Below are 26,159 nucleotides of genomic sequence, written 5' to 3' on the forward strand. Positions count from 1 at the left end.
TTGTGTAATAATCTGTAAAAGCTGCATAGATACTGAATCTGACCACAAGAATTCTGTGCCCATCATTCATCCGCATGGATGTATCTTTGCAGAGCTCCATTGTCTTTCTTGAAGCTTATAACATTGCTTAGCTCCTGCTTGAGCCAGTGAGCAAATACAGACCCCAAGTATTACTTTTATTTACTGAGGCATGGCAACTGAGGGAGTAGTGAAGCTGCTGAGTGACATCAATGCCCAAAGTGGACAGACACTATCATTTTTCAAGCTAGCTCAGCCAACCACACGTTGGGGACCTACAGCACCTCACACAGAGCACTTCTAAGGGGCCTGGGTCTGCTGGCTTTGAGAATGAAGAAAAGAAACAATTATTAAAGAATAGAGACTAGACTCAATAAATGCATTACACAGACACCTTTATTTTCCCCCATTAGCAATCCAGAACCATTCCATTCAGAGACTGAGTTGTTTTGAATTTCTGTTTAATGTACAGTGTAGATCTCTTGATATCACCAGCACTAGCTGGACTTCCAGAACAGGGCGCTTCTCTGGGACTAGTCACTGGAATGGAGCAAGGAGATGAAATGTGTGTCTGATACCTCATATACGAAATAAAATCAGGAACATTGAAAGCATCCTTTCCATTATTCATCTTTAAATGGAAACTGAGGGTGGTCCACAAGTCTAAAAAGAAAATATTTATTAAATATCCCCATGTAATTGCATTACTAGGACATCTGAGTGCAAACTGCAGGAATCTCGAAGAGCAGATATGCAATGCTATCTATCTGTTTTAGGGTTTTCTTTAGGCCCCTCACTGTACTATCTCAGCACGGCAGTGCTCTAATGTATAGTCTCTACTGAGAGGACATTACATTACAGCACAGTTTATTATAACCAATACGTGTGTTCACCTGGAATTTAATAAAGCTTGGAGAAAACATGACAGAATGGTCTGTGACTGCCTATGGCAGAAGGCTGTTACAAGAGAGGATTATTCTCAGTAAACAGTGAGGCTAGAACAAGTAATAGTGGGCTTTTATGAAGCGTGAAAAATTGTCTTTAAAATACAGACAGGCCCAAACTGTAAAGTTAAGATCCCGATCTGGATTCAAAATTTGGGTGTGTTTTGGTTTAGCCCACTGCAGATGTAAAGGCCACCCAGATCAAAGAATGTTTAATCTAGACCCAAATTTCTGCAAAGATCAGGGTTATTTGGGTACAGCTGAACTCCTTGCACCCTGTGGCACTGTGCAGAGCTGGAGGGTGAGTGAGGGAGGGAAGAGGGGTGTATCCACAAAGGACAAGTCTGCAACTCTCTGATCCTTGGGCTAATTCCTAAGATGCTCTCTGCTAGCTGGGGATTGCTGGAGCACAGCAGCACTCTGGCCACACTCTCTCCCCAGAAGAGCCTTCAGCAAATCCCCTATGCCAACATCTTGGAGGGTATGGCACAGGACCTTGCTCTGTGGGTTCTTCACCACCAGGGAGATCCCAATTCTGATGCCACTAGAACACAACAAATGCCCTAGAGGGGCCCTGGACCGATCCCAGAGTTTCCAGAACATTGGAAAAGTTTATAACCATTAGGATGGTGACACAGTGACATTGGCATTCAAGGGAAGTTGTTATTTTGCCTTGAAACTGGAGCAAGGCTAAACGAGATAAATGACTACTAGGAATGTGTTGGGATAATGGCTCAAATCCTGTCATTGTGGGGGCCTCGGGCACTGGTGCACCTCGATCTCTCCTATTCACTGCCTGTGGTACATCATTTTCTAGTCTCCTGTGTGCAATGTTGTTGTAGTCTTGTCGGACACAGGATATTAGAGAGACAAGGTGGGTGAGGTAATATTTTCTATTGAACCAACTTCTGTGGGTCAGAGGGACAGGCTCTGGTCTGTAGGGAGCTTGCTTCTGATGAGCTGAGCCCCCCTCTTCTGGCCTCCAAACAACCCCCCCTAATCTCATCACCAGAAGCAAGCTCCCAACAGACCAGGATACACAAACTCAAAGTGGCACCAGACCCTGCCGGATTAACATGCAATCTTGCCACTGGTACAGGGATCCACCCTCCTCCACGATCCATGGATCCTACACATGCCTATCACAACATGTGGTAAACCTTATCCAGTGCACTAAATGCTCTAATAAGAACTATATGGGTGAAACCAGACAATCACTAAATTCCCAAATGAACTCACCCAGGAAAGTGATAATACAAAAACACCCTATCACCTGTGGGTGAACACTTAAACCTATCACTCCTGATCCTCAAAGGAAACCTGCACAACATTTTCAAAATATGAACCTGGGAGCTTAACTTCATAACTTTGCTAGTCACTTAAAATTATGGACTGAAAAAGAGACTCTGGATTTATGGATTATTACAACAATCTATTCACACACACACACACACACACACACACACACACACACAGGTGCCTTCCCCTCCTTTCTTTTCCCCCTATGAATGGAGGGGTGTTAAAGGGGTGCAACCTTGAATGGCCCCTTGAAATGTGTGTTAACTACTTATGCCAAACAATCTGTTCCACCTTGTATTTAGTTGTGACAAGTTTCCCAGACATGAAGAAGAGCTCTCTGTGTAAGCTTGTTTCTCTATCAACAGAAGTTGGTCCAATAAAAGATATTACCTCACTGACCTTCTGTCCTGGTCTCCTGTGGGCTGTAATGCTTCAGTCTGGTTTTAGTTGTTGGGTTCAGCAAGCGGGTGGTGTTGATAGCCTGTTAAATACAGGAGATCAGACTAAACGATCTGGTCGTCCCTTCTGGCCTTAAACTGCATGATCCATTTCAGTCCTAATAGCTATGATCCTAAGTACATCCTTTGTGATCACGAGGGTCAGTATAACACAAAACCTTATTTCTTTGTGGGGTGACCACTGCTGCCTTTCTCCTGCCTCTCCACAGAGTACTAAAATACAAAGTATTGTGACTCACTGTATTAAGTTCAGGTAGCGAAGGTTTTTGTTCAGCCCATCAATGGTTTTCATATCCTCCTCAGAGAGCTGGAAGTCAAAAACCTGACACAGAAGACAGGATCAAACATTGGTTATTCCTGCCGAGGATAGCCCTTCTAATAGTGGGATGTATGTGCATTTACAGAAGCACAAGGCCCATGTTAAGTGAAAAGAAATGAAATAGGTATATTAATCTGGGCCTGCTATTTCCACTGTATTTTATATATTTCAGAGGTGAAGGTTATCTAGCTATGTAACTGTTGTGATTTTATTTTCTGTGTATTTCACCTTTGTACTTTTAGCAATCTGCTGTCTGTAGAGGCAGCTGCCATTTTGAGATATAAATGGGTGCTTACAGAGGAGATACACACTGTGCTCTCTTACACAGATGTTCTTTCTTGGTTTGTTTTTCCCTTAATCTAGAATAAATCTGTCAGACTGATATTGTAAGGTTTGTTCCTTGGGTATGGAAAATAGACCTAGGGATGCTATACCCTGATTTACCAGGGATGTTTAAGATTCTGGACTAAATTGGGCAGGGGAGGACAGATCAGAGTTTGGAGAGGACCCAGGGTCTAGGCAAGAGGCTGAGGGCAGGAAAGGGGTACACTCCTACTGGAAGATCATTTGTCTTTCCAATGCTCAGAGGGGCCTATATTCCCATCTGATATCAAGAGTAGCATTAGTCATTTTGGGAAAGGGCTTCATAAATCAATTGCTCCCTCAGAATTTTCCCTTTTGGAGACACAAGGAGGACTCCAGGGTTTTTTCTCCCCATATTATTATTTATTCTCTAGTGGGTGCCAAGTTACACAGTTCAAATGTTAAAGTGGCAAAAGCCTTCTCCAAGTATAGAGAACCTGCCTGAGAACTGCGCTACACAATGTCTGATAGTTCTCAAGCAGGATCCTGCAGTCCCATATTGTACAAGGGCACAAAAGTTCTCAACCCTCCATGGTGTCCCATCTAAATCTGTACATAGGGAGGTGTCTCCCTCACCATCTTCTCTCTGCACTCCTGTTTTACCTGGAAGTTTTCTTCAATACGCTTTCTGGTGAAGCTCTTAAAGAGGACCACGATACCACGCTGCAGCTGGTAGCGCAGGGCTACTAGAGCGGGGCTTCGGTTGTATTTTTTGGCAATTGCACCCAGTACTGGGTCCTCCAGCAGAACTGGGGTGCTTTGGTCTATCCTACAAGGGAAACAGAGAAACAGGGAGCATTTCTGGGATCAGGAATGCAGTCATCTCAGCCTAGTGAGGACAATGCCTGTGCAATCTGAAAATAAACTACTAGGTCTTTTCCAGCTCTCATTTGTATTATATAACTTTATAAATATCGGATACTTTGAAGATGGAAGGAGGGGAAAGTACCCTCTAACCCATTATTGAGGTTCTAAACATGGGAGCACAGTCCAGTTTCTTTCCTTACCACATCTTGTCTCTCTGTGAGCCCAGAGCACAATAGGCTTCAAGGAGGATATCCTTGGATTTGCAGAAGGCCAGCAGTTTGCTTTGGTTGAGGTAAGGGTGACATTCAACCTGCAGAATCACCCCGCCCAAAATTGAGATTTCAGATCATATGAACAGCAGCAGTCAGACAAAAGAAACATCAGACATTATGTCAATGGGACACAGTATACTAAAATATCAAATATCCTTCAATTAAAATACAGCCTGGAAGTGCAAGTGACCCTGGGGTGCAGTTTAGCTGATAAAAATCCCAAGCAACAGTTTATCTAGTAAAGGACAGAAGCCAAGACATGTTGTGGGAGGATAGGGTTAATAAGGATTTATAGTCAGAACCAAGTCCTGCTTGCCTTACTCATGTGTCTAGCCCCACTGAAACCTCAGTTTCGATACTAATTTTGGCCCATCGTGTATTGTTACATAGCTAGGATATGGATCAAAATCATTGCCTGGACTAACACTGCCATTAAAGCAATGATCATTAGTTGGAGAGAGAGACTGAGTTTGTTACTAGTGGATGTTCTATGGATTTGTACTGGGACCAGTTATGGACGAGATGGCACTCTCATTCTAAGCCCTTATTTTCAGTGGCTGATAACTTCCCCTAAAGTAGTCTCTTGGTCCAAATTTCTCATGCTTGGTCTCAACTCACAAATTATTTTTAATGAAATTTAAAACAGTTTAGATTTAAAACTTTAAAATTACCTCCTACCTATATAGTATTCTGCATACAGAACTTGTTCTATGCTAAGTTTGAAAAAAAATTAGTTGAGAGGCAAAATTACTTTCAAAAACTGACTATGGGATGCTGTGCATATCCTGGTTTATTTTGCTTATCATATATAACTCAATTCTCTGTCTTTATCCAGCAGGTATGGAATACATCTGGGTATCTATGTGAAGGGTAGGAAAATGGATAAGAAAACAACGTAGTCCATCTGAATCATCTCTCTCTGAGCCTACTGCCTGTAAGCCACATTTCTGAGTATTCCAAGCAGAGAAGGGCTGCTGTTATGAAAGTCTATTCCCATAGCAGCAGAATGAGGATCTCTGGATGTACAGAGCTTATCTTTCTCCTGCCTCTCTCAGAGACTGTTTCCTTTATGGGTATTTTCTACTTCATTCTTTCTTGATATGCGTAAGTTTTTCATCATTTCAGTGATGGGCACAAACAAAGCCCTTGTTCCAAATAACATAGAACTATTTTTTTTTCAGAACCTCAATCTACAGTTGCTAATGGCTCCTGTCTTTAACGTCAGCTGTCGCAACACCCACAAATTCTGAGGAGTTCAATATCAGGTCTAATTGTTGTGGCTTGTGTCTACTGGAAGTGGAGCAATAGTTCCCCCCATAAATGAAACTCTTCACTGACTACAAGTTCTGAATTTCTTCTAACTCAATACTTTTAGGTCTCTACCCAAAGGTCAGCATTTTACCTGGTTGAGAACAGGTTTGTACTTGAGCCCTGGTTTGTTCAGGATCATCTCCAGCTGTCTGCGGTTGAAATTGGACACTCCAATGGACTTCACCAAGCCTGCATCTTTACATGCCTCCATGGCCTGTGGAAAACAACAACAGACAGTTCTATTATCACTACTGGTAGTATAATTTCTGAGAGACTAGAAAAATGACACTCAACTGGGCTCACTCAATATAAAATTATTCCACCAAAATATTACTACATGTACAGTAGGGGAAGTTTGATATATTCTAGAACGAAACTCTGATTTAGAGACATTTTCCAACTGTTCACTTAGGCATCAGATCTCTGTCCAATCCATTGTGAAATAAAGTAATCTTTTCCCCCCAGTAGAAAGTAGACAATCTGGCCACCGTCTCTCTGTAGCTTCCTCTCTAATTTATCCTTCATACATAAAGAACTCAAAGACATAACAATACCCAATCACTGCTTGTGAACAATACAGAAATAAGGGTACCACATAAGTATGGGATTATGAACACCAGTTTAAGAGCTTTATAGCACAAAAAAATTCAGAATGAAAATTAAAGGGGAAAACAAGAAATACTGAAGGAGATGGACAAATGCAGTGGGCACCATTAGAATGTCTGTATTTACTGATAGTAGTCATACTGTGGTGTCTGAGATACATCAGGAAATGACTGCAGAATCTCAGCTCACTGGCAGTGCTATGAAAACAGATATTGTAAATTTGGTTTACTTTTTACATTTAATAGAAAAAGCTTGCTAGAGTCCACTGACGGGAAAGCACATATCACATGAGAAGTTTTAGCTTTTTCTTTTTAAATGAGGAAGTTAAGTTAGTACTCATGAAAATGAGGAACCTATAGCACCAATTAGAACCAGGGATAAATGGATAATTAGAACCCCCAAAACTCTACCAATGCACCTTGATTCTGACCTGATGTCCCTTTGTATTTCATTTCTGGCCTCTCTTGATACAGAAGCACCAATGGTATTAAACTGAGTGGTGGACTTTGTAATGTGGGTAAGCGTGGACAGACTTTGAACCTAGTTCTTCAGTGTTGACAGGCTGGCCCACCAGGGCCGGCTCTGGCTTTTTTGCCACCCTAGGCAAAAAAGCCACTCGCCGCCCCCCCCCCCCACACACACACACAGTGCAGCAGGGCAGGGTGCCGAGCCCAGCCGCGGGCCCGCAATCCCCGACTGGCCGGAGCGCCGGGGGAAGGGCGGCGAGCCCGCTGCGGCCACCGCTCTCCCAGGCGGCCAGAGCGCCAGGAGGAGGGCGGAGAGCCTGCCGCAGCTCCCCGCTCTCCCCGGCGACCAGAGCGCCGGGGGGAAGGCGGAGAGCCCCCGGCGGCCAGAGTGCCGGGAGCAGGACTGAGAGCCCGGCCGGGACTCTCCATTCTCCCCGGCGGCCAGAGCGCCGGGAGCAGGGTGGAGAGCCCAGCCGGGGCTCTCCGCTCTCCCCGGCGGCCAGAGCGCCGGGGGGAGAGTGGAGAGCCCCTGGCGGCCAGAGCGCCGGGAGCAGGGCGGCGAGCCCAGCCGGGGCGCTCCGCTCTCCCCGGCGGCCAGAGCGCCGGGAGGAGGGCGGAGAGCCCGGCTGGGGCTCTCCGCTCTCCCCGGCGGCCAGAGCGCCGGGAGCAGGGCGGAGAGCCCCCAGCGGCCAGAGCGCTGGGGGGAGGGTGGCGAGCCCGGCCGGGGCCCCGCTCTCCTCGACCGTCCAGAGCGCCGGGGGGAGGGCGGCGAGCCCGCTGCGGCTCCGTTCTCCCCAGCGGCGGGAACGCCGCGGGGAGGGTGGCGAGCCCAGTCGCGGCCCCGCTCTCGGGCCAGAGCACCCCGCCGCGCCACCCCCTTCCAGGCGCCGCCCCAAGCAGATGCTTGGTGGGCTGGTGCCTAGAGCCGGCCCTGTGGCCCACTAATAAGTTGCAACACCAAGCTACTCAAAGAGCATTAGCTAAAGAATTAGGGATCTGATGGAGTCCTCATCTTGGCTGACTCTTGGACAGAATATTTCACCCCTCCTCTGTGGAAATCACCACATGTAAAGCCGAGACTACAAATCTGTCTCTGACAATATCCCTGCCCTAAGACCAGGGAAGGCCAAAGCATCTCAAAGTGCGGATCTGCTCTATAAAGTGATTCTGTAAAAATGGCATGTGAGGTTTCATGTTTGCTGAGTCTCAGTGATTTCCCCCTCAAATCTGCTCAGTTTACAATTGAAAATATATTTCACTTAACTAGCTGTCCTGAACACTCATTGAAGGTCTGGTCTACGCACAGTTATTGTGCTGCTTTAACTATATCAGTCCGACACGGATGTAGTAGACCTCTCCTAGTGTGATGGGGCAGCTCCCACAGCAATCAGAAAGGGTTAAAGAGCTTCTCTGGGCACAATCCACCACACCTATGAGGCTTGTCAAGCCTGGCAAATGGCAAGTGCTTAAAAGAGAGGATACTGGTTCAATCTGGGCGGGACTCTGGCGTTAGCAGAGCTAGAGCTCCCCAGAGGACAGGGGTTGTTTCCTGTGGAAATTGCTTAAGCGCACTTGCCTCCTGGGCCCTCTGAGGAAGTAGAGGACTGGCTTTTCTATACTTCTCTTTTTCGAGCCCTGGGACTTTGCCTTGGTTGCTTGGGCACATAGGGGACAAGAAGTCCAGATCTCCTGCCAAGGGACTGTAAATCCTCACTCTGTGTGAGACTGCAGGGACCTGGCCTTTTTTGAGGGCTGCAGAATTAGTGTGCCCTTTTCTTCATTTGGACTATTTTATACCCCTAGAAGGGAACAGGCTGTCTATCAGGTGCAGGCAGAGGGCCATACTCCGCACTTTGAGCCAGATCTATAGTAATGTAATTGTCCAGAAAAGGATATTTGAGACAAGAGAGATGCCCCTTCTTGCCCCAGGGGAGTGCCAGAAAGATATAATTTATCACAGTGGGTACAGTCATGCTGCTATAAAAGGAGCCTATAGTGGTATAGTTTATTCCCTTAAATTTAGGGGAATAAAATACCCCAGTGCAAGGTACCACTGTACTAGTAAAACTGCCTTCACTCTAGGGGTTGCACCAATTCAACTATTTTGTTTAAAAAAAAAAATCACACCCCTAAATGAAATAGTTAAAGTGGGATGAAAACTGTATGCAGACCTGGCTGAAGTCTGACAACTGAGTTGGACTTTTTCCAACTTGCGCATCATCACTAATAAGAACAGTTCAATTACGCCTCTGCAGCCCCAATGTCTTCAGATTATACCCTCAGTGACACTTGAGCAACATCATTTTCTTAACACAGGTGTCACTGATTTGATTTTAGTAAGAAAATCTATTGATGATTCACAAGAAGGAGCATCGCTGGTTGGTGCTGCTGTGCTAACTGGAGCAAAAAGCAGCTTAAACTTATTTTGGTCACTAAAGCTGGCAGCAATGATGCTCAATACACACAAGGGTCAGATCTGTTAAGTGTGAAGGTGCCGTTTGTTTATAGTTACTTGCTGGTGTGAATCTGCACTTTATCAATAGGCAGTTCAAGAACATATCTTACTCAAAATCCCAGCCTCCCACATACATAACAATTACATTCTCCCTAGCTCTCTAAAAAGGTCATATGACTAAAAAACAGAACTCTGAACACTTTCTGGGTAACAGTCAGCTGGCTGCCTAAGGAAACTGGATGGGCTCTTAATTAACACTGTTATTCATGTTACTCACCTCCCAAGTTTGACGCAGATCTACAATATCGAAAATGAGTTTTCCATTTTCATCCATTGGTGATAAATCTGGCCCAGGCTTAAAAACAAAAGGAAAATCTCCCTTGGTCGTGATGTTTTTTACACAAGTGGATTTTAATTATTTTGTGGCCAAGGAAGGAGTTGTAACCAGGAGGAGTGGGGAAGGAGGGAAGTGTCGAACACTAAAGCTGGTAAAAATAATAGAATGGTTTTATCTAAACCATTTGGATTCCCACAAGCTAAAAACATTTGGATGAGAGACTGAGAGCTGGATCATTGCCCAGTCACCAAGAATTTTCCTACCAGTAACACCTAAGAGTTATCTTATCTTATCAATTCCCTTTCTTTTAAGTCCCTAATGGAAGACTCCAGCAGCACCAGAACAAAACTGATATCATCTGAATTAAAACTACCTTGAACTGAACTGAATTTTCTACTTCTCTAGAGGCAGAGCAGCCACTGTAAATTGTCAAACTGAGCTAGAGAATTTAGCTACACATCACTTTTGAGTAAAAGGCCTATATATGACTGAAATATATAGCATACCTTGTGTTCCATGAGTAAATTTCACCCTAGATGCCTAGAAATAATTTTGAGTAAATAAGACAATAAATGTTAATACTGGAAAATTAATTAGCTCAGCGAAACACTATTTTCCTAAGAAATCGTGTTTATACGCCATGAAAACAAAGCATGCATGTGGAAAGCAATTAGGGCCTAGAGATAGTACAGATAAATCATGATATGGTGTCACACAAAATGACATCTTCATTGACAAAGAGAAAGAAGCTTCACTTAATGAACTAAAGAGGTTATAGTTGATTAACCCCCCTCCATAAGAAATCACAGTAACCTCAGATTAGTTTTATAGATTACTGGTGAATTTCCAGAGTAACTAGTTAGCTTTTGATCATTAAGTGTTTATTTGAATTTAAAGAGTTTTCCAGACAGTTTGTAAATTTGCCAGTGCACTAAGATATAGATATATTTAGTGGCATAGAGTGAACCCAGGTAGCATATGATGTTTTAATAGCAAGGATTAAAAGCATAAGACTGTTAACCTACATGTCAAGTATCAGAGGGGTAGCCGTGTTAGTCTGAATCTGTAAAAAGCAACAGAAGGTCCTGTGGCACCTTTGAGACTAACAGAAGTATTGGGAGCATAAGCTTTCGTGGGTAAGAACCTCACTTCTTCAGATGCAAGTAATGGAAATCTCCAGAGGCAGGTATAAATCAGTGTGGAGATAACGAGGTTAGTTCAATCAGGGAGGGTGAGGTGCTCTGCTAGCAGTTGAGGTGTGAACACCAAGGGAGGAGAAACTGCTTCTGTAGTTGGATAGCCATTCACAGTCTTTGTTTAATCCTGATCTGATGGTGTCAAATTTGCAAATGAACTGGAGCTCAGCAGTTTCTCTTTGGAGTCTGGTCCTGAAGTTTTTTTGCTGTAAGATGGCTACCTACCACAATCTGCTATTGTGTGGCCAGGGAGGTTGAAGTGTTCTCCTACAGGTTTTTGTATATTGCCATTCCTGATATCTGACTTGTGTCCATTTATCCTCTTGCGTAGTGACTGTCCAGTTTGGCCAATGTACATAGCAGAGGGGCATTGCTGGCATATGATGGCATATATAACATTGGTGGACGTGCAGGTGAATGAGCCGGTGATGTTGTAGCTGATCTGGTTAGGTCCTGTGATGGTGTTGCTGGTGTAGATATGTGGGCAGAGTTGGCATCGAGGTTTGTTGCATGGGTTGGTTCCTGAGTAGAGTTGTTATGGTGCGGTGCGTGGTTGCTGGTGAGAATATGCTTAAGGTTGGCAGGTTGTCTGTGGGCGAGGATTGGCCTGCCTCCCAAGGTCTGTGAAAGTGAGGGATCATTGTCCAGGATGGGTTGTAGATCACTGATGATGCGTTGGAGAGGTTTAAGCTGAGGACTGTAGGTGATGGCCAGTGGAGTTCTGTTGGTTTCTCTTCTGGGCCTGTCTTGTAGTAGGAGGCTTCTGGGTACACGTCTGGCTCTGTTGATTTGTTTCTTTATTTCCTTGTGTGGGTATCGTAGTTTTGATACCCAAACCTCGATGCCAACTCTGGCCACACAATAGCTTATGCTCCCTATACTTCTGTTAGTCTCAAAGGTGCCACAGGACCTTCTGTTGCTTTTAACCTACATGATTACACATCAACTGCAAATGACACACAATATGAGTTTCCCCCCCCAAAATTTGTGCATTATAGAGTGTGCCTCATGTATTAATTTTTTTTTGGTCTTTTGCCTTCCCCTTGAGCACCCATCATAGGCTACTTTTGTAGGCTGGACATATGACTAAATGGACTACGGGTCTTTTTTTAAAAACAGCTCTGCTCTGGCCCATGGATATACTACCAAACATTTTTTTCCTGTGTATATTTTTTAAATAAATGTTTACCTTTAGAGACACAGGGATATGGATAATGAAGAGATCAAGATAGTCAAACTTAAGTTTCTTCAGCGATTGTTCCAGACAGTTTCGGACAAGTTCAGGACGGTGAAAGGTACTCCCAAGCTGTAATGATTCAAAAACAACTGTTCTTTCTGAAGAAGTTCTCTTTTTTCTCTTCTTTCTGTAAAAAACACTTTTCTAAATTGTCTTATTCATGGCATACCACTGGCTTTACTTTTTTGGCAGAAGGGTTGTGTTATGAGGTGGTTGTGTGCAAAGCTGCACATGAGAGTGAGACGCAAATGTTTCCTGAAGAAGCAGGATTAGGGCCTGAAATACAGCCAGGATGTGAGAAATGCACTTGCTCAGTACAGGAACCCTATGTGAGGCCACTCTCAGGGTTAAAATCTTTCTGGCTAAATTTGTTCTCCTTGGTTATTAGGTGTCACTCTGTTATCTGACTTACTTAGATGGCCCTTAGAAGAATGGAATGGAAGATGTCCCTTGGTACATGACTGAGTTCTGTACACAATTCTGGTCTGTCTCTGGGAACCAGGAGATGGGAGTTCATACAAATGCCATTTCTAACAAGATGTCAGTTCTAATGTGGAAAGAATCCCACCCCAAGAACCCCTTTCTCCTTTTTTTGCCATCAGTTCTCCATTTACTATGTGGTTCTACTCTGAAAAGTGACTCTGTAAAAATGAGATTTTGGTGTTAAATATTGACTCTCAGTGATTCAATACAAATGTGCCCCATTTACAAGTAAAAGGATGCTTTTCCAACTGACAGCTCCACAAACTCAATCTGGATCAAGCTGGGTTCTTTGTTTCTTGTCCATCACCTCCAGAAATAAAGATGCTGGAGAACCAATTATACTCTCAGTGACACCTTTGCAACCCCAATGTCTAAAAATCTTGCTCTCAGTGATAATCCCTTGCTTTTAATTGGTTTGTGGAAGTGTAATTGATTGGAAATTAGTAAACAATGTTGTTGATGAGACCCGAGGAGGAATAAAATCCACCTGACTCTCCCTTAGCCATGTTGTTTCGATAGAGCTGAAAGGAGTGACAGCTTATTTTTTCTTCCATTGAAAACACAGATAGGACTGTGAATGCACACAGGGAACAGGTTGGTTGAATAAGAAGGTGCCATTTTTACACAATCACTTTTCAAAAGAAATCTACACTTTCAAGCAGAGTCACCATTGTGCACAGGAAGCTTAGAAAGGCTCTTTGTGGCTAAATAAAATAAAATGTTCTGTCTGGTTATCTGTACTTTGAGGGGCATGAAGAGGCCTTTTAGCTTCGCTTTCACACATGTAGAGATGAGCCTGGTGCTCAAACCTGTAACTTTGTATAGAAAGCAATTTCCCATGTCTGTGAATAATACTCCCCTAAAGGGAATCCTTTCAATGCTGGCCTTGAGTAGGTTACACCATTCTTCATAAATTAGAAAAAATTAGCACAGGAAGCAGTAGGGTAAAAATACTTGTATTAAAACAAAACCCACTTACCTTTCCTGTGTAAAATATGTCCTCTCTTTTGACTGTTCCATCTGCAATCTTCTCGTGAATGGCTCGCCCAACCTCCTCCTCAGTCCCATATACAAAGGCTCCATCAATATGGCGGAAGCCAACTTCAATAGCCACCTTTGTAGCCTCCTCACACTTACTTTTTTGAACCTACCGGTTAAGAAGGTGTAGTGTCAATCTCTCGGGATTAGGGATATGGTATGTCAGTCACCTAGAGCTTTGATCACCATCAGAAAGACTTCAAAGTAAAGTGGCACATTTAGAATTTTGAATTTACCTTAAAGGAAATTCCAGGATTCTGGGCCCGATCCTTTGTTGCCCTGCATCTTATGTTATCATTTACACCACAGCAAAGTAAATGGAACGTAGATGTAAAAAGCTACTATTCAGATTTAGCAGGTATTTTTTGCTCTCATTGTGCACAGGAGTAAATGACTCCTTAAAATTCAGGGCAACAGAGAATCAGGCCCATTATTTCAGCTTTCCTTTTTACAAGATTCAAAGTACAGGACCCCGAGAGCAGGAGCTGTAGGAATCAAAGATCAACATTCACTATGGATTAGAACCCCCAGTCTGGCTGAGCTATTGCCTATTTATTTAAAAATAAAATCTCATGATTTGTAAGTCAAACTTATGATTTTGCCAAAACTGATTTATGGTTTTGAACTCTTGGTTTGGCAGGACCACATTCCTTTCATGAGTATTTGTAACAAAGGCAGCTATTAGACTGTTTGGTGAGAACTATGATTTTATGAACCCCTGTTTGTTCTTGACAATGACTCAGCTTTCTTCCAGCTAGGTCCATATTGACTCTGTTGAGATTAATGATTAAAAAAAAATCTGACAACAGCCATGCTTCCTAGCAGAGAAATCAGGTGTGATAAAAAAAAGATAAGCAAGACCTAAGGGAGGGGCAAATGAACTTCTTGGGGATACTAGAGAAGGGCAAAGAAACCTAGTTCCTAAATTGGTTTCTGATTTCCCATTTGCCTTTTTTTAAATTTAATTTTCAAGCTTCAGCTAGGGATTTGTTGAACAATTTCTCTCCCAGTATCAAAGAAAATCTAGCCTGTGGGCCTAAATCTGCTCTCATTGAAATCAATGAAGTTACAGTGGTGTAAAACCTAGTATGAAAGGAGAATCAGGCCTTATAAATACAAGTGGGCCTGATTCTCATTACACTAAGGCCCCTTTGTGACAGGTTTGGTCACAGAGATCCCCTTGGGACTGTTACCTGACACGCTGAAATTACCTCTCAGCCCGTTTTCCGTGCCAGCTTTGGACTCCAGAACCCTGCCTTTTTGAGCCAGACACTCTAGCCTGCTGCAACACAGACCCAAAGCTGCAGATTTTAACTAAAAACAGCTCAGCAGGTTACCTGTCTCCAGCACCCAGACACCCAGCTCCTAATTGGATCCAAACCCCAAATAAATCTGTTTTGCTCTGTATAAAGCTTGTGTAGGGTCCGTTTGTAAATTGTTCGCCCTCTATATCACTGATAGAGAGATATGCACAGCTGTTTGCTCCCCCAGGTATTAATCACTTACTCTGGGTTTATTAATAAACAAAAGTGATTTTAGTAAGTATAAAGAGTAGGATTTAAGTGGTTTCAAGTAATAAAAGACAGAACAAAGTAAGTCACCAAGCAAAATAAAGTCTAAGCCTAATACATTAAGAAACTGATTACAGGTAATATTTCACCCTCAGAGATGTTCCAATAAGCTTCTTTCACAGACTAGACTCTTTCCTAGTCTGGGCCCAATCCTTTCCCCTGGTAGAGTCCTTGCTAGTTCCAGCAGACATCTTAGGTGGTAATCAGGGGTTTTGTCATGACTGCCCCCCCCCTTGTCCTGCTCCACCTCCTTTTATAGCTTTGGCACAAGGTGGGAATATTTTGTCTCTCTGGGTCCCCACCCCTCCTTCTAAATAGAAAAGTATCAGATTTGAGATGGATTTCATTATCAGGTGACACGGTCACATGTCACTGTAAGACCCCGCAGTCTCCATTCCCCATGGGCTGGCCCACATGTACACAGGAAGGCTTTCAAGTAACTAAGGACCTGTACAACTGATTTTTTCTGGTCAATGGGAGCCATCAAGATTCTAAACCACCATTAATGGCCCACACTTTGCGTAATTACAATAGGACCTCAGAGTTATACTTCATATGTCTAGCTTGAGATGCAGGAATGCTACATGCATACAAATAGGAGGAATATATTCAGTAGGTTATAACCTTTGTTATGATACCTTACAAGAGACCTTTTGCATAAAGCATATTCCAGTTACATCATATTCACACTCATAAGCATATTTCCATAAAACATATGGAGTGCAACGTCACACCCTTTACATCACTCTGGCAGTCAGAGATGATGCATAACTCTTGATGGTGGGTGGGCACAATTTAAAGTTTTTGGGGGGAGGGGTTGCATCGGATCGACCCACATGTCGCCTCTGGGCTGAGGAAAAGCAGAGCCAGGAGCACCAGGCAGCAGTGAGCGAACACCCCGAAGAGCATCTCATGGCAACCGGGCTCCTTTGGGAGAGCAGCTCGGACCTGTGCCACCCTCCCTGCCTGGGGAGCCCCTGGCTATGCATAGGTGTCCCGGCTCAGGGAGAAGGGCAGGGAGGGCTGCCGGGCAGCCAGACACTGCTGACAGCCAAGGGCTTGAGCTGGCCAGGCGGCTCCCAATCTGCCAACTTCTGGCAGGAAGCAGGCGACGGTTTTCAAATCGCACGTATCACCTCTGCTGGCAGTGTGATGGGGCCTTAAATTACACCCACTTCAGCGCGGAGGTCCTAAGGAGCCTTAGTATAACTGAGAACCAGGCCTGAGTGAACAGCTGCAGTTGACACAGATTGTAGTGTGTAGGAAAGTCATATTTTAGGAGATGGTCTTTTCGGGGAGGAGGAGGAGAAGAAGGAAGAGGAGAGAGATCAGATCAGTCCTGCTGATTAGAAGACTAGAAGGACTCACTGGAGAGAGCTGAGTCACTGAGCTCTACAGAAAATGTCTATGCTTCACCTTTATTCCTAGGACAATAAACATGTCATGGTGCCACAAGGCTTCTACGTACCAGGTAGAAGGAAAAAGATCCACGTGCAGCTGTCCTCTTCAGAGGGGCCCTTCCTTCCTTTTTTTTTTTTTTTTTTAAACACAGTATTTAGTCAGGCTTAATTCTCCCCAAGTCATGGATAGGAATAAGGAGCGAAAAAGTAAAGACTTTAAAAAAAATGTAATAAATTGCACATTTTAGCACCTTCCATCTGAAAATCCCAGTGCAATTTTACAAACTCTTAGAGTAAAATCTTCAAAATCAGTGCCATTTCCAAGTGCCTTTCACTGAGACATAGGCTTCTACGTCTTTTATGTGCTTTTGAAAATTTTATCCTTATGAGCTAAACCCAGTGAGGTAATTCAGGTATTATCAAAACAACAAGAAGTCTGGTGGCACCTTAAAGACTAAGAGATTTATTTGGGCATAAGCTTTTGTGGGTAAAAACCTCACTTCTTTAGATACTTGACAGGTATTATCAGAATTTTACAAAACTGGGGAAACACAAAAGGCAAGTAAGAGAACCAAAGGTTACATAAGTGACTCAGAGGCAGAATCAGATCTTCTGACTCCAAGTCTCCTGCTCTGACCACTAGACCAGCCCCCTCCACACTGGGATCAGCAAGGAGCCAGACTGTTGAGAAGGGAGAAAAAAGGAAATATACTCATTTTCCTTCCCTCAGTGTAATTCAGTGAGCAGCACTACAAGGGCTAAATATAACTAACTTCTCTTTAAAGGAAATTGGTTTCCATTTAGCTCAGGTTGGGACCAAAATGCATTGGCAGAGACTTACGGGCCGAAAACTGGAAAAGGGAGTGCTGTAGGTCAGGGTAAAGATGCATGGGTAGTTATATAGTGGCTCTGGACTAGACTAGCTGGGTGCTGGAGGTCAGGACAGAGGTGGATTGACAGATGCATGTGGGGGTTCAAGGTGTAAATGGTTGGGGTTGCTATCGATCAGGTGTTTTGGCAAAGCAAGGTCAAGGAGTCATGAATCAGCATGAGATTCACTCAGATAATAAAAAACAAAAACCATTTCTTACAGAATGATGATATTCTTACACTTATATACAGGCATCATCTTTCACTCAACCCCCCAAAGCACTTTTCAGACATTGTCAATAGTTTTATAAACTAGATATACAGGGATCTCATCTTGCAGATCTTTCTGGACTGATACAGGCAATAGTTATAGCAGTGCCCAGCAATGTTAATCAACAGGTTAAGGACAAAGAAATCCATGAAAGATTTACTTACTGCATCAGGGGAATAGGTACCAAATCCCACTGCAGGAATTTTGTTCCCATCATTCATCTTAATACAGTGGTCGTTGTCAAACTCCATCTCTTTACAGTATTTCCTCGATTCTTTTCTGAACGCTGAAATTTTGCAGCACTGCTGTATGGGCCAGCGAGAGCTTCAGAAAGAAAACACAGTATGAATTTCTATTTTAATTGTATTTTTCTATGATGTGTACTAAAAGGAGTAGCCAAGTTTGGTGCAGCAGGCATAAAGGGGAAAAAAAGTATAAATGCACAATGACAAAGCTCTCAGAAAACCCACTATCATTATCAACAGGTTCAAAGATCGGACTCTTTCCTCAAACTTTATTGACTTAATACTGCTTCCATGTGACATAGAAGAAAAGCGTACAAAAGATCTCCCTTCAAATTCACAGTCACTCTACAATGGGGGCAAAGCATTTCCAGAAAAATATAATTAGGAAAAGTGATATAACCTCTAACAAAACATTTTAGAACTAACACTTATCACATATGTTACTAAATTTTCACACTCAGAAGAAGCAACTAAAAATTATATTATCTGAAAATAGTACAAGAGAATTGCCTACTGTTTAATTGCTCCTATGAATTACAAATTTGAGCGGCCCTGATCTACTGGCTCAGAGAATATAGATAAGAAACTTATCAAAATCAGAAACAAGACTCAATAACTGCATTACAAAGAGACCTTCATTCCTTCCCAATAAGCTAGAACCATGATAGAGAAGTTGTTCTGAATTTCTATTTAAAATGTACAGTGTAGAGCTCGACATCACCAGTATGCTCTGGGCTCCCAGAGCAGTGTGTTCTTCTTGGAATAACTCCAGTAATGCAACAAGGAGAAGAAATATGGGTCTGATTCTTTATTATGTGGAAGAAAAAAAAATCAGGAATAGTGAAAGGATCCTTTTTAATATACATCTTTAAATGAATACTTGAGGTGGACCACAAATCTAAAGAAAATAGTTTAAATAAAATATTCACATGCAACTGTATGGCTAGAACAACGGAATATACACTGCGGGCCTCTCAAAGAGCAGACGTGCAATGCTTTCTACTAAATTTTTTTAAATACAGACCATGACCATAGCATTCAGTGGCACAGCCAGGCCCACTCAGGATATGTCTGCAAAACTTGCAGGGATCTCAGAGCCTGGGTCTACAGACAAGGTCTGGGTGCTACAAACAGCAACGTAGACATTGTGGCTTGGGCCGGAGCTCAGGCCTTAGGGGCTGAGCCTGAATGCTAAAAACAGTAGTGTAGACACTGTAGCACAAATCTGAGTCTCTGGACCCAGACTCAGACTCACTGCTGTGGGTTTTAAAAGTCAGTGTAGACAGGGCTGGCTCTGGCTTTTTTGCTGCCCTAGGCAAAAAAGCCCCCTGCCGCCCCCCCCACAGCGCAGCTGCTGAGCCCGGCCGTTGGCCCGCAATCCCCGACCAGCCAGAGCGCCGGGGGGAGGACGGAGAGCCCCCGGTGGCTAGAGCGCCGGGAGGAGGGCGGAGAGCCCGGCTGGGGCTGCTCTCCCCGACCGGCCGGAGCGCCGGGGGGAGGGCGGTGAGTCTGGCCAGGGCCCCGCCGCGCCGCCCCCCTCCAGGCACCGCCCCACGCACATGTTTGGTGGGCTGGTGCCTGGAGCCGGCCCTGAGTGTAGATGTACCTTTACTTTTCCCTCCCTGAACTGGGAGTGACAATGAACCCCAGCTACCTGGCAGGGACTGTTGCAAAAGCACCTGTGAGCTACTCCATTCCTGAGATACCCACCATCTACAGGGATCCATTGGTACAGCCTGGCTGCTTACTCTTCTCTTCCATACGTGGGAATGAAGACAAACTCCAGGTAGCTGGCAGGGGTAGTTGCAGAAGCATACTTGGCAACATTTTCCCTCCCAAGCGTCCATTTGCCACTCCCACCGGGCTTTCATTTAATTATTTTTGTTGCTCTCCTCAGGATTTCCTCCAATTTGTCCACATCCTTCCTGAAGGGTGGTGTCCAGAACTGGACACAATACTCCAGCTGACGTCTTATCAGTACTGAGCAGAGCAGAAGAATTACTTCTTGCGTCTTGCCTACAACACTCCTGCTGATAAATCTCAGAATGATGTTTGCTTTTTTTTGCAACAATATTATATTGTTGGCTCATATTTAGTTTGTGATCCACTATAATCCCCAGATTCTTTTCTGCAGTACTCCTTCCTAGGCAGTCATTTCCCATTTTGTACTTGTGCAATTGATTATTCCTTCCCAAGTGTAGTACTTTCCATCTGTCCTAACTGGATTTCATCCCATTTAATTCAGACCATTTCTCCAGTTTGTCAAGATTGTTTTGAATTTTATTCCTGTCTTCCAAAGTGCTTGCAATCCCTCCCAGCTTGATATCGTCCACAAATTTTATACATGTACCCTCTATGCCAGGCCTGCACAACTCGTAAAGCGGCGAGGGCCATATTACTCCAAAGAAAACAACTGAGGGCTGAAACCCCCCAAGCGCCGCCAACCTCCCCCCCCAGCACCACCCAGCCCCCCCGAAACACAACACCCCCCCCAGCACCGCCCACCCCACGGAAACAACCTCCCCAGCGCCGTCCAACCCCCCCCCCCCCCCGCACGCCATCTGCTTCACAGAATTAAACCCTCTTCCCCAGCGCCGCCCCACCGAAACAGCAGTATTGAACCTCGGTAATATGTTATAGCGGCCCCTAAGGTAGTATAATTAAGGTAAAAGAAAAATGTCTTTTTGCTAGAAGTAGAATAAGATCTTCCCCCCACTTTGTAATCGATTGCCCTGTTGAATGAATGAGGTGTGAATGAGGAAGGCGTGGACGGCAGGCACCTCTGGACAGCTGCAACGCTTGGAGAGGGCAGGGCCAGCTCTAGGATTTTTGCCGCCCCAAGCAAAAAAATTTTTGGCCACCTCTCCTTTCTTTTTCGTGCCCCCGGCCCCACCCCAACTCCACCCCTTCCGAACCCCTTCCCCAAATCCCCAGCACCGCCTCCTCCCCTGGTGTGCCGCATTTCTCGCCCCCATTGCTTCCTACGGGCCCTCCGTGACGTCCCGCCCTAGCTCACCTCCACTCCGCCTGCTCCCCCGGGCATGCCGCTGCTCCGCTTCTCCCCCGTCCCTCTCAGGCGAGGGAGAGCAGAGAAGCGGAGCAGCAGCGCGTTAGGGGAGCAGAAGTGAGCTAGGGTGGGGGGGGCGCAGGAAGTAATGGGGGGGTTAGAGGAACCGCTCCCCACTCCAGCTCACCTCCGCTCCACCACCACCACCTCCCCCGAGCGCCCGCCGCTCGGCTTCTCCTCCCCCCAAGCCTTGCTGCGCGAAATAGTGATTTCGCACGTGGCAAGCCTGGGAGGGAGGCGGGAGAAGCGGAGCAGCGGCGCATTCAGGGGAGTAGGCGGAGCGGAGGTGAGCTAAGGTGGGGGGTGCAGGAAGTAACGGGGGGGGGGTAGAGGAACCGCTCCCCACTCCAGCTCACCTCCGCCGCCTCCCCCGAGCGCCCCGCCGCTTGGCTTCTCCTCCCTCCCAGCCTTGCTGCGCAAAACAGCTGTTTTGAGTGTAGCAAGCCTGGTAGGGAGGGAGAAGAAGCGGAGCGGTGGCGGCGTGCTCAGGGGAGCAGGTGGAGGCGGAGCGGAGGCGAGCTGGAGTGGCAGGGGCACTTTTTTCCCATGCCCCGGAGTCGGCACCTATGATGGCCGGCGCCAGAATGCTGCCCCTAGAAATGTGCCGCCCCAATCACCTGCTTGTTTTGCTGGTGCCTGGAGCCGGCCCTGGGAGAGGGGATGGAAGCAAGACCAGATCAGTAGAACAGGTCAGCAACCGACTCACCACTCACCTCCTCAGCTCCCTTGCCCCGGCTCGCCTACTCACCCCCCACCACTGCCCGCCCACTCGCCTCCGCAGCCCTCCACCCTCCCGGATTGCCTACTCATTCCCTGCCACTGCCCGCTCACCTACTCAGCCCCCCTCCCTCTGCCGTTTGTCTACTCACCACCCCCTCCGCCCGCGGGCCGCACAATGAGCCCACGCGGGCCGCATGTGGCCCTCAGGTCGCATGTTGTGCAAGCCTGCTCTATGCCATTATCCAATTTATTTACAAATATATTGATTAGAACCAGACCCAGGACAGATCCTTGCAAGAACCCACTCAATATACCCTTCCAGCTCAATTGTGAGCCACTGATAGGGGAAGCAGTAGCAGTTATCTGCAAGGCTTAATACTCTGTCAAAGAAGGCTACAGCTTGGTTTGACATGATTTGTTCTTGACAAATCTATATTGACTATTACCTTATTATCTTCTAGGTGCTAACAGATTGTTTGATTTGCTCCGTTATCTTTCCCAGGACCAAAGTTAAGAGGAGTGATAATCCCCTGGATTGTCTTTGTTTGCCTTTTTATAGATAGGGACTATATTTGCACTTTTTTCCTGTCCTTAGGTATCTCTTGTGTCCTCCATGAGTTCTCAAAGATAATCGCTAATGGCTCAGAGATCTCTTCAGCCACTTCCGTAAGTATTCTAGGATGTATTTCATCAAGCCCTGTCAAAGTAATTCTTAACATGTTCTTTTCCTACTTTAGCCTCAGAGCCTATCCCATTTACACTGTTGTTTTCTATGTTAGCCAGCTGATCCCTGCTAACTTTCTTGTGAAAACTGAAACAAAAAAGGCATTTAACACTTTGGCCATTGCTGCATTTTCTGTTGTCATCTTTCCCTCCTCATTTAAAAGTGAGTTTAACCTGTCCCTAGTCTTCCTCTTGCTTCCCATGTATTTACAAAATGCTTTCTTATTCTAGCTAGTTTAATCTAATTTTGGCCTTTACCTTTCTAATTTTGTTCTTACATGCATGTGGAGTGTGTTTATATATATATTATATATATATATTCATCCTTTGTAATTTGACCTTTCTTTTTTGAGTTTTTGGTCATTGAAGATCTCCTCGTTAAGCCAGGGTGGCTTCCTACCATATTTCCTATCTTCCTATGTATTGGTACAGTTTGCTTGTGCCTTTAAAAAACTACTAACTCTCCTGCACTCTTCCCCCCCTCCCCCCTCAGACTTCTTCTCATGGGCTCTTAACTAACAATTTTGTGAGTACTAAACTCTGCCTTCTTGAAGACCTTTGTCTTTATTCTGCTGTTTTCCCTCCTACTATTCCTTAGAATCATTAACTCTACCATTTCATGCTACTTTTACCCAACCTGCCTTTCACCTTTAGATTCTTAATTACTTCCTCCCAGTTTGTCAGCATCAAATCCAAAATAGCCTCTCCCCTAGTCTTTTTCTCCACCTTCTGTAATAATGAGTTGTCTCCAGTGCATACCAAGAACTTGCTGAATAATTTATGCTCTGTTGTATTATTTTCCCAACAGATGTCTGGTTAGTTGAAGTGCCCCATCACCATCCAATTCCTGTGTTTTGCATGTTTTTATTAGTTTTTTAAAAAAAGTCTCATCCACCCCTTTTTCCTGGTTATCTGGTCTATAGTAGACCCTTACAATGACATCACCCTTCCCCCCTTTTATCCTTATCCTGAGACTAGCAAGAGGTCTGCCTCCCACTTTTGTCACAACCTCAATGGAAGCGTATACATCTTTGATATACAAGGCAACATCTCCTCCCTTTTTTCCCAGCCTGTCCTTCCTGAACAAGCTGTACCCTTCTATGCCAATATTCCAGTCATGTGAATTATGTCACGAAGTTTCTATGATGCCAATTATGTCATCTTTGTTGGGCCCTACCAAATTCATGGTCCATTTTGGTCAATTTCACAGTCATAGGATTTTAAAAATAGTAAATTGCATGATTTGAGCTACTTAAATCTGAATGTTCATGATGTTGTAATTGTAGGGGTCCTGACCCAAAAAGGAGTTGTGGAGGTGGGGGTCACAAGGTTATTGTAGGGGAGGTTGCAGTACTGCTACCCTTACTTCTTCGCTGCTGCTGGCAGTGGTGCTGACTTCAGAGCTGGACAGCTGGAGAGCGGTGGCTGTTGGCTGGGAGCCCAGCTCTGAAGGCAGAGCCACTGCCATCAGCAGCGCACAAGTAAGGATGGCATGGTGTTGCTACCCTTACTTCTGCTTTGCTGCTGGTGGGGCGCGGCCTTCAGAGCTGGCGCTGTCACTTTCCAGCCACCCAGCACTGAAGGCAGTGCAGAAGTAAGGGTGGCAATTCTGCAACCCCCCCTAAAATAACCCTGTGAGGGACCCCCCCACAACTCCCTTTTGGGTCAGGATCCCCAATTTGAGAAACACTGATCTCCCCCATGAAATATGTATAGTATAGGGTAAAAGCACACAAAACACCACATTTTGCTGGAGCGGGACCAGATTTCACAGTCCGTGACACTTTTTTCAGGTCCATGAATTTGGTAGGGCCCTAGGTATTTGTGATTATTCACTAGTATTTCTACTTTTTCCTATTTATTCCCCATACTTCCTGCATTAGTATACAGACATCTAAAGATGTTTATTAGATTTCTCCACTATATTTTCTTGTCTTGACTTTGTCCATGCTGCGATTTTCAATGTTCGCCCCACATTCTGACCTTTCACCCAAGTCTCCGTGTTTTGGGCTCACCTGTGGGCTTTTGCCTCCTGCCCGTCGGACCTAGTTTAAAGCCACCTCACTAGGTTTGCACACCTCCCAGCATGCCATTCAGGCTTGCAGATGGATGCCTCTGTCCCCATTAGAAGGGAGTCACTAACCACCACCACCCTTTGATTTCTCTTGGGAGTGGTGACGCGATTCTCCCAGTCTGGGGGGGTACATTGTTTCCTTGTACTCCCCGGTCTTCCAGTATCCAGCTGTCGTCTTCTCTAATACTTCATGAGGCAGGGACCATCTTTGTGTGTGTTTGCATAGCACCTAGCGCAATGGGGTTCTACTCCATGACAAGGTCTCCTAGGCACTATGGTAATACAACTGATAAATAAAATAATAATAAACCTTACTGTATAGTCCTCATTGAGATATTACATTGTGGCAGAGCTTATAAGCAACACCTTTATTCACTTGGAAGTAAAATGAACTCAAAATATAATTGTCAACCATTATATAAAGCTTATATATAAACAAACATTTATAAACATTATATAAAGCTGAATTGGGTCACACCTATAACTGTCTGTAGCACAGAAAGTAGAAGGATGTTACAGGGGATATTTATTCTTAGTAAACATTGAACCTAGAATAATTGATTTTGGATGCAGTGGAATTATTTAGGTTTAACACACATATGGTTCAAACTCTAAATTCATCTCCAGATTTGGATCCAAACTTCTCCAGAAATTGGGAATTTGTTCCCATCATTTATAGACAAAAGGGCCAGTTGACAATTTTGAAGCTAGATGCAAACTTTCCCACAGGAACGTTAATATGCAGAAGTTTCAATTCTGCATTGTGCCTAGTAGCTGCTCAGCAATGCTAAGGGAAGAATTACACAGGAACTTACATGTTACTCTGGATTTAAACACATGTAACTTTTATGTAGCAATGTAATTCAGTTGCAGTCATTTACTGTGGATTTATGCTAGAGTAATGTAGAGCAGAATTTGATTTATTTAACTCAATCCTGCCACACAGTGACTGCTGAGCTAGAATTGATATGCAAACTAGACACAATCAACTCCGGTTTGAATAAGGACTGGGAATGGCTGAGCCATTACAAACATTGAATCTCCCCTTGTAAGTATTCTCACACTTCTTAACTGTCTGTACTGGGCTAGCTTGATTATCACTTCAAAAGTTTTTTTTCTCTTAATTAATTGGCCTCTCAGAGTTGGTAAGACAACTCCCACCTGTTTATGCTCTCTGTATGTGTGTATATATATCTCCTCAATATATGTTCCATTCTATATGCATCCGAAGAAGTGGGCTGTAGTCCACGAAAGCTTATGCTCTAATAAATTTGTTAGTCTCTAAGGTGCCACAAGTACTCCTGTTCTTCTTTTTGCAGATACAGACTAACACGGCTGCTACTCTGAAACCTGCCACACAGTGGACAACCGAATAGATGACTTGCAAAGTCCTATTCCAACCTTAATTGTTATACTCCTAGGTACATTTGTTTGCACTAGGGCATTCACCATGAAGCGTTCTCCCTACTGGTAACACCTAAGAGTCATTTAAGATAAATTTATTTATTAACTTTCTTCTCCGTTGTAAAGAGACATTTCACCTAAATCAAAAGCTACCTTGAACTGAACTTTGTTTCTCCAGATACTAGTTATTGCAAATTTTCAAAC

At 44.5% G+C, this 26,159-nt stretch overlaps 1 protein-coding gene across 3 annotated transcripts; it reads right to left on the bottom strand.

The window, feature by feature from the left end:
* Positions 1-396: 396 nt before the first annotated feature.
* LOC128841073 (aldo-keto reductase family 1 member C3-like) lies at positions 397-18,181 on the bottom strand. Of its 3 annotated transcripts, XR_008445766.1 has the most exons (10): positions 17,887-18,181; positions 13,552-13,719; positions 12,042-12,216; positions 9,597-9,674; positions 5,883-6,005; positions 4,409-4,518; positions 4,005-4,170; positions 2,959-3,041; positions 2,661-2,742; positions 397-681 (listed from the first exon to the last, which is right to left on the bottom strand). XR_008445766.1 is itself a non-coding variant. In XM_054035776.1 (9 exons), exons 1-9 carry the CDS (start codon positions 17,937-17,939, stop codon positions 642-644), a joined length of 996 nt encoding a protein of 331 aa, XP_053891751.1. In that variant the 5' UTR covers positions 17,940-18,180; the 3' UTR covers positions 397-641. The 3 variants fall into 3 exon arrangements, 2 of the variants coding, with proteins under 2 accessions (XP_053891751.1, XP_053891761.1); XM_054035776.1 differs by lacking the exon at positions 2,661-2,742 and having other exon boundaries at positions 17,887-18,180; XM_054035786.1 differs by lacking the exon at positions 2,661-2,742 and having other exon boundaries at positions 12,042-12,158; positions 17,887-18,179.
* Between the last annotated feature and the right edge of the window lie 7,978 nt (positions 18,182-26,159).

Source organism: Malaclemys terrapin, chromosome 1 (assembly GCF_027887155.1).
Source record: "Malaclemys terrapin pileata isolate rMalTer1 chromosome 1, rMalTer1.hap1, whole genome shotgun sequence".
Classification (NCBI taxonomy): Eukaryota; Metazoa; Chordata; order Testudines; family Emydidae; genus Malaclemys; species Malaclemys terrapin.

Coding starts and splice junctions, on each gene's coding strand:
- LOC128841073 (XM_054035776.1), bottom strand. CDS start 17,939: ATGATGGGAACAAAATTCCTGCAGTGGGATTTGGTACCTATTCCCCTG. Junction 6,006..9,596: donor ATCTGCGTCAAACTTGGGAG/GTGAGTAACATG, acceptor TGTTTTCCACAG/GCCATGGAGGCATGTAAAGA. Junction 4,171..4,408: donor TCACAGAGAGACAAGATGTG/GTAAGGAAAGAA, acceptor TTTCCCTTGTAG/GATAGACCAAAGCACCCCAG.